The following is a 12500-nucleotide window of genomic DNA, read 5'->3' as shown; positions in this document are numbered from 1 at the left end:
TCCCTCAAGCGCACTCTCTGAAATCAAAGAGCCGGTTGGAGAACTCACCCTGTCCGTTGGAGTAGTAGATCCACTTCTCTCTGCCCTGGGTGGGGGGCGCCGACGACGACGACGACTTCTTCTGGATGGCCTTCTCCATGATGCTGCTGGGGTCCTGCCTGGGGCCCTTCTTCAGCACGCGGGAGCTGCGCTTGACGCTGCACACCACGATCACCACCAGCACCAGCAGCAGCAGCAGCACCATCATCCAGGGCAGGTGCTCGTTGATGTCGAAGTGGCTGTGGGTGCTGGGGCGCGGGGAGCCCCTGCGGGTGGGCCGGTAGTAGCTGGAGAGCCCCCCGACGCCCCCCGCGCTCCCCTGCCCTTTGCTGATTGCGACCCCCGCCGCCTCCCCGCTCTCCAGCCCCTGCACGGCCCTCTTGTTGGGGGCGGGCATGATGGGGTCGGGGTCGGGGTCGGGGTCGGGGTGGGCGCGCGGCTGCGAGTCGCGGCCCGCCGGGTGCTCGCGGCCCGGGGGCGGGGGAGTCCGTGAGGGGGGTGGTGGTGCCCGGACCAGGTCTTGGGGTTCGGGGAGGGTGGGAGTGCCGGCCAGGCTTAGGAGCAAACCCTCTGCATTGTGGTCCCCCTCCTCCACTACAGGGCTTTCCCTTTGTCGAATGGCTCCCGACTGTCTGTGGGCGTCTGAGAGGAGAGGAGAGACTGAGATACCAGAGAGAGAGAGAGAGAGAGAGAGAGAGAGGGGGGGGGGGGGCAGAGAGAGGAGAAGGTGCAGGGAGGCAGCAGAGAGGAGAGAGATACCAGAGAGAGAGAGAGAGAGAGAGATGACAAAGAGAAAGAGAGAGGAGAGAGATACCAAAGAGAGAGAGGGAGAGAGAGGGCGAGAGATATGGCAAAGAGAGAGAGAGAGCGAGAGAGAGAGAGAGAGAGAGAGAGAGAGAGAGAGAGAGAGAGAGAGAGAGAGAGAGAGAGAGAGAGAGAGAAGAAGGTGCAGGGAGGCAGCAGAGGTGAAACAAGATTAGAGAGAAGACAGCAGAGAGACAAGAGGTAAGAGATGAGATAGATATGACAGAGAGAGAGAGAGAGAGGGAGAGAGAGAGAGAGAGAGAGAGAAGAAGGTGCAGGGCAGGTGAAGACAGCAGAGAGACAAGAGGTAAGAGATGAGATAGATATGACACAGAGAGAGAGAGAGAGAGAGAGAGAGAGAGAGAGAGAGAGAGAGAGAGAGAGAGCATTACATTCACTCACCTGGGGGATTTGCTGAACCCACCCAGACAACGAAAACAGAATGGCAGAAGGGGAGGGAATCAATCCTAACACTTTAATCCATGCAAGCAATCTGGCACATGAGCAGAACTCCACCCGTCCTCTCCTCCTCCTTTCTCTCCCTCGCCCTGCCAAAGACCCCCCCCCCCCCCAAATAAAAAAATAAAAAATAAAATGCACAAGCAAAAAAAATGCTAACAATGGGAATGTGTAGCAGCTCTAAAGCAACATTGTAAGACATTCTAAATGCATGGCTCACCCTGGCTATAGCGTCATTCATTTACGGTAGATTGATACAATTGACATGCTACACAAATCACTGTTTTGAACTGCTGGGGACTTTCTATGCTACATGTTACACAAATCACTGTTTTGAACTGCTGGGGACTTTCTATGCTACATGCTACACAAATCACTGTTTTGAACTGCTGGGGACTTTCTATGCTACATGTTACACAAATCACTGTTTTGAACTGCTGGGGACTTTCTATGCTACATGCTACACAAATCACTGTTTTGAACTGCTGGGGACTTTCTATGCTACATGCTACACAAATCACTGTTTTGAACTGCTGGGGACTTTCTATGCTACATGCTACACAAATCACTGTTTTGAACTGCTGGGGACTTTCTATGCGGACTTAGGAATTCCCAAATGGACACCGGGGTGCTACTTTCCTTTACATAGGAATCGAGTGTGGTGGGTGATGGGAGACCCAAAAGAAATCTCTATGCTGCGGATGACTAAGAATCTCCAGGCCATAAAGAAAACACGACCAACTTTTCATTATTAAAAAGGTAAATCTTCTTACTTCTTCTACTAGGGACATTATGTATGATTTTGGTGTCCATGTTGACTAATGGGACGATGTCCCTGAAACTTGCTGTGTGTTTAATTGCAACAGGTCAGACATGTCATGTCCCAGCTGGTAAAACAGGTAAAACAGGTAAAACATGTAAAACATGTAAAACATGTAAAACAGGTCAAACATGTCATGTCCCAGCTGGTAAAACAGGTAAAACATGTAAAACATGTAAAACAGGTCAAACATGTCATGTCCCAGCTGCGCTCTGCGACATCATCTCATAGCAGATGAGCTCTGGATTGCTCAGCTCACAGCCTGCTTGCTCGCTCAGGCTCGAGCGACGACTAATCTCATCACAGTGACAGACTCGCTCTCCCGTGGGACTTCAACGGGAGGAGAAGAAAAGAGAAATTCAGAAGAGATGAGAAGGGATTGGGGACGGGGTGAGAGTGGGAGTGATGGGGGTGAGAGTGGGGGTGAGAGTGGGGGTGAACTTTTGAACAAATCTCTGTAATCCGTCGAAACGGGGAAAAGAACAATTAGGATGAACTGTGTCCCTTTTGAGGAAAACAGCTGCAGTGTTTTCAGAGGGACAGTGTTTTCAGAGGGACAATGTTTTCAGAGGGACAATGTTTTCAGAGGGACAATGTTTTCAGAGGGACAGAGTTTTCAGAGGGACAGAGTTTTCAGAGGGACAATGTTTTCAGAGGGACAATGTTTTCAGAGGGACAGAGTTTTCAGAGGGACAGAGTTTTCAGAGGGACATAGTTTTCAGAGGGACAATGTTTTCAGAGGGACATAGTTTTCAGAGGGACAGAGTTTTCAGAGGGACATAGTTTTCAGAGGGACAGAGTTTTCAGAGGGACATAGTTTTCAGAGGGACAGCGTTTTCAGAGGGACAGAGTTTTCAGAGGGACAGAGTTTTCAGAGGGACATAGTTTTCAGAGGGACAGCGTTTTCAGAGGGACAGAGTTTTCAGAGGGACAGAGTTTTCAGAGGGACAGAGTTTTCAGAGAGACAATGTTTTCAGAGGGACAGAGTTTTCAGAGGGACAGTTTTCAGAGGGACAATGTTTTCAGAGGGACAATGTTTTCAGAGGGACAGGGTTTTCAGAGGGACAGGGTTTTCAGAGGGACAGTGTTTTCAGACGTGGGAACACACTGTGACCTTCAGATCAATATTAGGGCCTCATTAACTTCATCGATAATCAATACGGCTGTAAAAGGCATCCCTGGCCTGCTGCTGGACCCTGGCCTGCTGGACCCTGGCCTGCTGCTGGACCCTGGCCTGCTGGACCCTGGCCTGCTGCTGGACCCTGGCCTGCTGCTGGACCCTGGTCTGCTGCTGGACCCGGTGCCTGGTTAGTACTGCTAATTGGATCGTGTTGTAATGGCATTATATCATAAATGTTTTGAGGATTGTCACCTGGATGAATGTTAATGTCTCTCATCCCGTTTGCAGCAAACAGAGGGACAGGGCTAATCCCAGAGTGAGGCTGCTGTGCTGGCAGGCTGCAAGCACTCTGATAGCCTACATAGGCAACTTTTTAGTGGAGTTTATAACTGTACAATTTGGCGGTCTCGACAGTAATTTGACTGTGAACTGATCATTTCTCTGCGGTTAGCCTGATCTCTGATCAATTTTGTGTTTAGATGTCAGCTTGTTAGCTTGACAATTTCTTGCAACTATATCTTGAAAACATCTGATTTAACCACTAGCTAACATAGCTACCTTTGGTAGTTCTACCTTTGGAGTTTCACAATAAGCTCAATTTGGTTCACCTGAACTAATCGACCGTATCTGACTTCTCACTTTGAACACGACTAAATGGACTTAAAGCCCCAATCAGTAAGTTTCCAACTGCGCCCTCTGCGTGCATTAGTATCGATAACGATATCGCCGTTCAAAGTCAACAAAACACAGCGCCAGAAAGCTCTATGTACATGTTGTGACATCGGGTACTCACCACGTGATGAAATAATAATCCATAGTTCCGTGAAACATCATTTTCGTAGCAAATCCGAATCGAGTTACTTCCTCGTTTTCATGAACACAGCGTTTCCGCTGTACAGCGCATGCGCGCATGCTTTTCTTTTTTTCTTTTTTCTTGCTACGGGACGTGACAGACAAACTGCTTAGTCCCAGTGCTGGCCAATGGAGGGCGGTGTGGGATAAATAAAGACGAGGGTCTCCCTATTAAAAGTCAATCTACCATGTCCTGTGACTAAAAAGCTGTTATATTAAGGTAAAAAATGTCAAAAATCTTACTGATTGGGGCTTTAAACTACACCAAACTACACCAAACTACACCAAACTACACCCACTAGCTGCTAGATAGTTAGTTTCTACATGAAACTAGCAGCAGCTAGCTAGCAGGTGTAGTTTGGTCGAAGCTGCTACAGTAGCTAGTTCCTACATGAGACTGCAAAAGAAAATAGTTCCTACATTAAACTGTTCACAACAAGGTCTGTGGATTATCTTGAGTAACCGGGTTATGATTTCTGGAAAGAGACAATGATGTTGTTGAGTTTTTCAATTGTATTTTTTGGGCATTTTGAGCACCACAAGCCGAGTGCCATCCAGTTCCATTGTATTGGAGAGAAGGTAGAAATCTCTGGAGCCGATATCTCCAAAACTCAGACTACTATAACACAAAACAATCTAGATGGATAAATAGCACTACAGGTGAGAGGAAAAATATGTATTTTATATTTTAGCGTGAGCTGTCCCTTTAAGCCATAATTTACACCTGCAGTGAATTCTCCACTGCACTCCATGGTGGTCTGTGGTGACACAACTCCAAAGCCTCTGTGATACACTGACTTCAAGTTGGTCTTTTATGGATGGTGGACCTGTTCCTCTTGTTTAAAGCGCTTTGCTTTGAAAGACCTTGAATCAAAAGCTGACAGTCTGTTGCAACAGTCTGTTGCCTCGACAATTTACACTAAAGCCATACTGCTCTGAGGCTCAGTGCTGTCACTGTACTCTCCCCTCCTCCCCTCCCTCTCCATCGACGGTAAAAGAGATGTGAAAAATAACAGCCATGACAACGTGTGTAATCAACCCCCCCCCCCCCCCTCCCCCGGCCCCCCGGCCCCCCATACAGAGCAGATGGGGTCAAATGAACTGGCCTGAGAAGAAGCCATCGATCCCATGCCAGCACAAACAGCTGTGACAGTATTATGGGCGTGGAGGGACCGGGAATGGCCGGGTTACAGCTATGGATGGTTGATTCTGGGAAATATAACTGGCTGGCTGACTGGGAGTAAATACAGTCAGACAGAAAGAGACAAGGAGGGAGGGGAGAAGATACCTTCTCTGCGTAAACATCTCATCTCTGAGGAGGAGGAGGAGGAGGAGGAGGAGGAGAGGGAGGAGGAGAGGGAAGAGGAGGAGGAGGAGGAGGAGGAGGAGGAGGGGGAGGAGGAGGAGGAGGACAGAGTGAGGGAGAAAGAGAAACATCTCATCCCGGAGGAGGAGGAGGAGGAGGAAGAGGAGGAGGAGGAGGAAGAGAGGGAGGAGGAGAGGGAGGAGGAGGAGGAGGAGGAGGAGGAGGAGGAGGAGGAGGAGGAGGAGGAGGAGGAGAGAGTGAGGGAGAAAGAGAAAGAAATAGTAACATTCCTGAGATAGGGAGCTGCCACCAGTGTGTTTCCATGCCTATGAATGTCTCTCCCTTAAGGATTTCACACACAGCAAGTAGCCACTATCTACACAATCATCAGAACATTATATCATCTTACAGCTAACCCTCCACACCAAGTACACCATGTACAAACATGTCTGGTGTTGAATAAATCCATATGTCCAAGCCCAAACCTAAACCTAAATCTGAAGTAAATTCATTTGTTCCAGCTGAAACAACAGGTGCCAATGAGCCCATTTCAACAGGGCATCAGGAGTCATGATCCCTCTATTTCATATTCAGCTGTTTGAAAATGCCAACTGAAATAGATCTTTGCAGCAATGAACTAACTCTGAATAAAACTAAAGGATTGGAAAGTGCAAAAAACAACTAGCGGTCAGGGCAAACAGGAAAGGAACGGTCACTGGTCTCACCTTCATCTGCAGATCTAGGCAGCCATGAGGATGAGGATGAGGAAGAGGACATGGCTTCCTGTATGACGAGGGACTGTGCAGGCCCCGGGGAGGGGGTGGAGGAGGAGGAGGAGGAGGAGGAGGAGGAGGTGGAGGAGGAGGAGGAGGAGGAGGAGGAGGAGGAGGAGGGGAGGAGCATAGATAGGGGCCCACAGGTGTTATCTGTCTCTCTGGTGCCTGCGGTGAGCAGCAGCAGGCCCTGGGCGGGGCAGTCCGTGTGGGTCCGGCACTTCACCGCGCTCGACTCAGCGTCCGAGAACGTCCCCTTGGTGCACGGCCGACAGTGCACGTCCTCCCGCTCGCTGCCCCGCCTCTTCACCCGGGTCCCGGCTGGGCACCGCGAGTGGGGCCTGCACCGGACGCCGCCATCCCCCGGAGAGAAGCTGTCAGGGGGGCAGGCGCAGACGCGGTCCTGCGTGGGCGTGCAGGGCGCCTTCTCCATCAAACCCGCGGGACAGGGCGCCCGGCACCGGTGGCACTGCTGCACCCCGTTCTCCCCCCGCGTGAAGGCTCCCTCGGGGCAGGGCGCGCACTCCCGCACGGCCGTCAGGGAGCAGTGGAGCGACACGTAGGTGCCCGCCGGACACTTGTCGCAGACCAGCTGGGCGCCGGAGGCGGGGTCGGTGTGCTGATAGTGGCGGGGAGAGAGGAGGGGCTGCTCGGCTGGGCTGGGGCTGGTCCAAACTCGGGCCGAGATGTCGACCACCACCGTGCACAAGAGCTGGGAGGAAGAGAGAGAGCGACAGAGGCAAAGAATGAAAGAGAGAATGAGAAAAAGAGAGACTGGTACAATAGCTCCGTTATCTATTAATAAACTGCGTTTATTAATAGATCAAGTCAAGACACAGACACACAAGACAAAATATCCACATAAAACAATATTCGTCTTGAATGAATGGTATAATCGATGCATCGCGATGTGGATGTGTGAATCGAATCGAATCGAAGACAGATGAATCGTTGAATCGTTTATGTTTAAGTTTCTGTTGACATTCAGATTTTAAAGCACTTTCTAAGTAAAAAAGGGAGTTGATATTTATCTGACTGCTTGTATTAATTGATGAAAAAGTAGCCATGTGCAGTAAATAATAATACAGAAAATTGAGGATGTGATACTTGGAGCCGCAATACTTGGAGCTGTATCGAGATGCATCGTGGAATCAAATTGAATCGAATCGACTCGTGAGGCCAGTGAAGATTCACAGCCCTACCCTGTAGGCTGACCCTAGTTTGACCCTAGTTGCCCAAATGAAATGTGGGTGTTGTTGGGTCGTCGGGTGTGAATACGTCTTTGTCCAGAGCCAGGAGGAGGTGACACATCTAAACTGTCTCTCCTCTCAGGAGCACGTCTTTGTCCAGAGCCAGGAGGAGGTGACACATCTAAACTGTCTCTCCTCTCAGGAGCACGTCTTTGTCCAGAGCCAGGAGGAGGTGACACATCTAAACTGTCTCTCCTCTCAGGAGCACGTGACGCGAGTGTTCAGGTAGTCAGACGCCGTGGCACTGGATTTGAGATGGATGTGGGCGTTCCTGACAAAAGTAGCACATTTTCCCCAAATGCTGCCCGTAGCCTTAGGAGGCTCCATCTCAAGTAATAACTCAGGCACAGCTAAGGGCGGAGATATGCTTGATTTTAAATACGCGTTTGCGTGCGTATGATGGCTGCCTCGCGTATGCTGATCAAAAGAAAATAGTTCCTACATGAAACTGCTCACAACAAAGTCTGTGCATTATCTTGAGTAACCGGGTCATGATTTCTGGAAAGAGACAATGCTGTTGAGTTTTTCAAATGTATTTCTTTGGCACTTTGAGCACCACAAGCCGAGTGCCATCCAGTTCCATTGTATTGGAGAGAAGGCAGAAACTCTGCGGCCGATATCTCCAAAACTCAGGCAACTAACACAAAAGGATATAGATGGATAAATAGCACTACAGGTGAGAGGGAGTATACATGTATGTATTTTGGATTTTAGGGTGAGCTGTCCCTTTAAAGCAACGTCCCATTCATGGAATCCAAAAGTGCCGGTTGGCTAACAGTAGTTGTGTTTCCATTACCCTCATAAATGCGCAAATCTAAATATCGCAATAGAAATTGGGTAATGGAAACACGTAAATTTCGAAAAACCTCCCAAATATCGCAAAACGTTTTTGCGCTCTCATGAGGTGGTTTTTCAGACGTGTCGATATAGCAGTTTATCGCAAAAGTGTAATGGAAACAGTTTTTTCGCATTAGCACGTCATGTGACCCATTCTGCTTTGGAAAAGCAGCGAAAAATGAGGAAGAAACGGTTCGATAAGCCGTGGCAAAACCTCCGCAGCAATGGAAAACTTTGAAGCAACGCTAGCAGAAAGACGAGTGTTATGCAAAATATATATAAAATAGATAATGTTTAATGGCAGAAATCGGTCCATGGTGACAGGCTGCCTGTGTGTGCGCATTTGGCACAGCGCGAGGGGATGAAAAGCAAGCACACACCGGTGCGGTGCGTGCTCCTGACTGAAGTGAATACAGTGACTGTGAGTAATACATTACACACGTTTCAGGTGCAGTGTTATAATTATAATACACAACATTGTGATTATTGACCAAATCAGCCTTTTCCCCCCTCCATCTCTAAATCGGACCAGTTGTAGGCTATTAGGCTTTTTCCCTCTGCCTGTCGCGCTCACTGCATTCACCGCAGCCAGCAACATTTTGCAACTAATTTTATTTTGAATTGATAATCAGGCTCGTTTATATGTGTTGTAACTTCATGTTGTGATTTGCATTGACCATTGGTTGGATTTGAGCATGCAGGGGACGGGATATGGGGCAGATCCACTGTGGCAGGCAGCTGCTGGTAGGCTAATGGGAATTGCGTTCAGGTGTGCGCTCCGTCAGACGGTACCAAACTCAACTTCAATGGAAACGCCTACAAGTCGCAATTGTACATTGTCGAAGTTGTAGAAATATCGCAATTATTTTGCGAAAAACTGTAATGGAAACACAGCTTCTGAAAGTGTTTCTCGTTGCGCTGTAACCACTAGGAGTAACCACTAGGAGCGCTGTAACCACTGTAACCACTAGTAACCACTAGGAGTACACGCACGCGTGTGCGCGCACACACACACACACACACACACACACACACACACACACACACACACACACACACACACACACACACACACACACACACACACACACACACACACACACACACACACACACACACACACTGTAACCACTAGGAGTCCATTATAGTGACTTTTTCCAGACTGCTCCCTCACCTCTGCTGGGAAGCAGGAGGCGCCCAGGGTTTAGGGGAACAACACACACACGCGCACACACACACAAACGCTCCCAGCCTCACACACACACACACACACACACACACACACACACACACACACACACACACACACACACACACACACACACACACACACCCCCCCCCACACACACACACACACACACACACGCACGCACTCTGAGTCATGTCAGGGCAGTAACCAGTGACCTATACTGTAAGTAACAACTGGTAGTTTCAGCCCATCAATCTGATTGGACAAAGACATGCTGGTTGCTATGTCAACTTTTGGGGTAACCAGGGCTCTAGTTAGCAAGCATCCCCCCCCCTTTCTTTTATTCCTGTTTAGTGTATCCTGGTTTGAAGAAATCCCTTGAGTTATGACTCAATCACCATGATCTCTCATGTGTATAGAATGTCCCTTTGTATAACTGTGACTAATGTTGTGTGTGAGTATCACACAAGTGTCATGGCTGGATGTACCATGCAAACATCCAATCTGTATCTGTGTGATAAAGTGACTCTGGGGCTAAGATCAGATGATGGGGGCCGTATCTCTCTCTGTGTGTGTGTGTGTGTGTGTGTGTGTGTGTGTGTGTGTGTGTGTGTGTGTGTGTGTGTGTGTGTGTGATAAGAGAGAGAGTGATAGACTAATAGACAGAGAGGGAGAGAAACAAGAAGCAAGCACAAGCAGGAAGAGATGGATAGATAGATGAAGAGGGAAGGAGGAGGAGGGCAGAGGAGACAAAACGTGTGTGTGTGTGTGTGTGTGTGTGTGTGTGTGTGTGTGTGTGTGTGTGTGTGTGTGTGTGTGTGTGTGTGTGTGTGTACTGTGTGTGTTTCTCTGCAGTGTGTCTAAACACATCTCAGTGTGAATGGAGATCAGCAGGCAGAACAAACAGGGCTTGGTGGTTCTGAAGTGATGCACTGACAGAACAAACCGGGCTTGGTGGTTCTGAAGTGATGCACTGACTGAGGGGAGAATTCTGCTGACGATGCACGATGTGAACGCATCTCGTCCTCCAGTACTGATCCAAACCTTTTACTGAACCAAGGAGAATTAGTTTGGAGTCATCATAAAATGAAACGCCCTCTGATATACCATCAATTTTCCTCCGCAAGGCAGCAAAATGCATTATATATATTGATTACACATCAGGCAAGTATGGGAGCCAAAAAGCAAAGGCAGAAACTCAAGTTGATTTGCTTAGACTTTTCATTTTCTCAAAGAGACAGACTTGTTTTTGATATACTGGCAGAATCTGCCAGTTTGATACTGGTGCATCCCCAGTGTCTTAGGTCCTGTGTCCACCTAGCGTCTTTTCCTCAGGTCCAGCATCTTTTTTCAGTTGTTTCCAATGGGGGGAGAGCGTATGCTGGCGCACACGGACGTCTAGAGAAAGTGCGCAGCGCCCAGCGTCTATTTTCAGAGCGCTCTGGCGTTTTTGTGCGCCGGCTCCCAGCGCTTCCAGCTGAAAATATTTTAACTTTTCAGAAAGACGCTGGTGTCGGGTGCTCCTTTTCTGGCAGCTAATCATATGGAGAAACTATCACAACAGAGACAGAAAGACTCAATTGTGGGAGCAGATTGGCTAGACACTTAATTGTGTTGTGCTTACTGCTTTTAATAACGTAGCCTACCTGTGTTGTTAGCTTGCTAGCTGTCAGCTATCAAGCTACTACCGCACTGAACTGACGTTAGTTTTGGACTGCTTCCTTGTATATTGTGCGCTGGGATCAGTGCTCCCCAGCGCACTCCCAGCGTTTAACAGTCGTAAAAAGACGCTAGGTGGACACAGGCCCTTAGTCTATAAACTGACCAGTATATTCATCTTCTTTGTTTCTGGATTCCCCAGCGCCCCAATTTCCCCTTCTGTCACGGTTGTTGTTCTACCCTCTCTGCCGATCTGGGGAGAGCCGTAGACTAGCACATGCTTCCTCCGATACATGTGCAGTCGCCAGCCACTTCTTCTCACCTGACAGTGAGGAGTTTCACCAGCAGGACGTAGCGCATGGGAGGATCACGCTATTCCCCCCAGTTCCCCTCCCCCCGGACAGGTGTCCAGACCGACCAGAGGAGGCACTAGAGACACATAGCCTTAAGCCAGCTTCCCACCCCTAGACACGGCCAATTGTGCCTGTATGGATGCTAGACCAAGCCGGAGGTAAAAAAGGGGCTCGAACCTGTGACCCTTGTGTTGGTAGGCAGGGAATCTACCCGGACGCCCACCAGTATATTAATCATGAATTGCCTGGGTGTGTTTCAGTCATCCATACATGAGTGAGGTTCTCCTGCATAACGAGGACAATACTGAGGTAGTACATGAGTGAGGTTCTCCAGCATAACGAGGACAATACTGAGGTAGTACATGAGTGATGTTCTGCTGTATAACAAGGACAATACTGAGGTAGTACATGAGTGAGGTTATCCAGCATAACGAGGACAATACTGAGGTAGTACATGAGTGATGTTCTGCTGTATAACGAGGACAATACTGAGGTAGTATATGAGTGAGGTTATCCAGCATAACGAGGACAATACTGAGGTAGTACATGAGTGATGTTCTGCTGTATAACGAGGACAATACTGAGGTAGTACATGAGTGAGGTCACCAGCATAACGAGGACAATACTGAGGTAGTACATGAGTGAGGTTCACCAGCATAACGAGGACAATACTGAGGTAGTACATGAGTGAGGTTCACCAGCATAACGAGGACAACACTGAGGTAGTACATGAGTGAGGTTCTCCAGCATAACGAGTACAATACTGAGGTAGTACATGAGTGAGGTTCTCCAGCATAACAAGTACAATACTGAGGTAGTACATGAGTGAAGTTATCCAGCATAACGAGTACAATACTGAGGTAGTACATGAGTGAGGTTCTCCAGCATAACGAGTACAATACTGAGGTAGTACATGAGAGAGGTTCTCCTGTATAACGAGGACAATACTGAGGTACTAAAACAAAGTGGTGATTTCCCACCAAATCCTCTTACACAGATGCATTTGAAGAAGGAGAATGGCGTCTATTCTTCCACCTCT

At 48.6% G+C, this 12500-nt stretch overlaps 1 protein-coding gene across 1 annotated transcript in view; it reads right to left on the bottom strand.

Moving 5' to 3' along the window:
* Positions 1-12500, bottom strand: part of tnfrsf21 (tumor necrosis factor receptor superfamily, member 21) — a gene marked incomplete at both ends in the record, with an annotated part of 64418 nt that overhangs the window by 36628 nt on the left and 15290 nt on the right. Inside the window, 4 exons of the mRNA XM_083643075.1 lie at positions 49-681; positions 3284-3413; positions 5453-5486; positions 6308-6885. Of these exons, the coding sequence (XP_083499201.1) occupies positions 49-681; positions 3284-3413; positions 5453-5486; positions 6308-6885 (1375 nt within the window). The remainder of the gene's footprint in view (positions 1-48; positions 682-3283; positions 3414-5452; positions 5487-6307; positions 6886-12500) is intronic.

The sequence above is a fragment of the Poromitra crassiceps genome (genome assembly GCF_964638095.1).
Source record: "Poromitra crassiceps genome assembly, chromosome: 9".
NCBI lineage: Eukaryota > Metazoa > Chordata > Actinopteri > Beryciformes > Melamphaidae > Poromitra > Poromitra crassiceps.
This window is presented reverse-complemented; position numbering and strand designations above follow the sequence as displayed.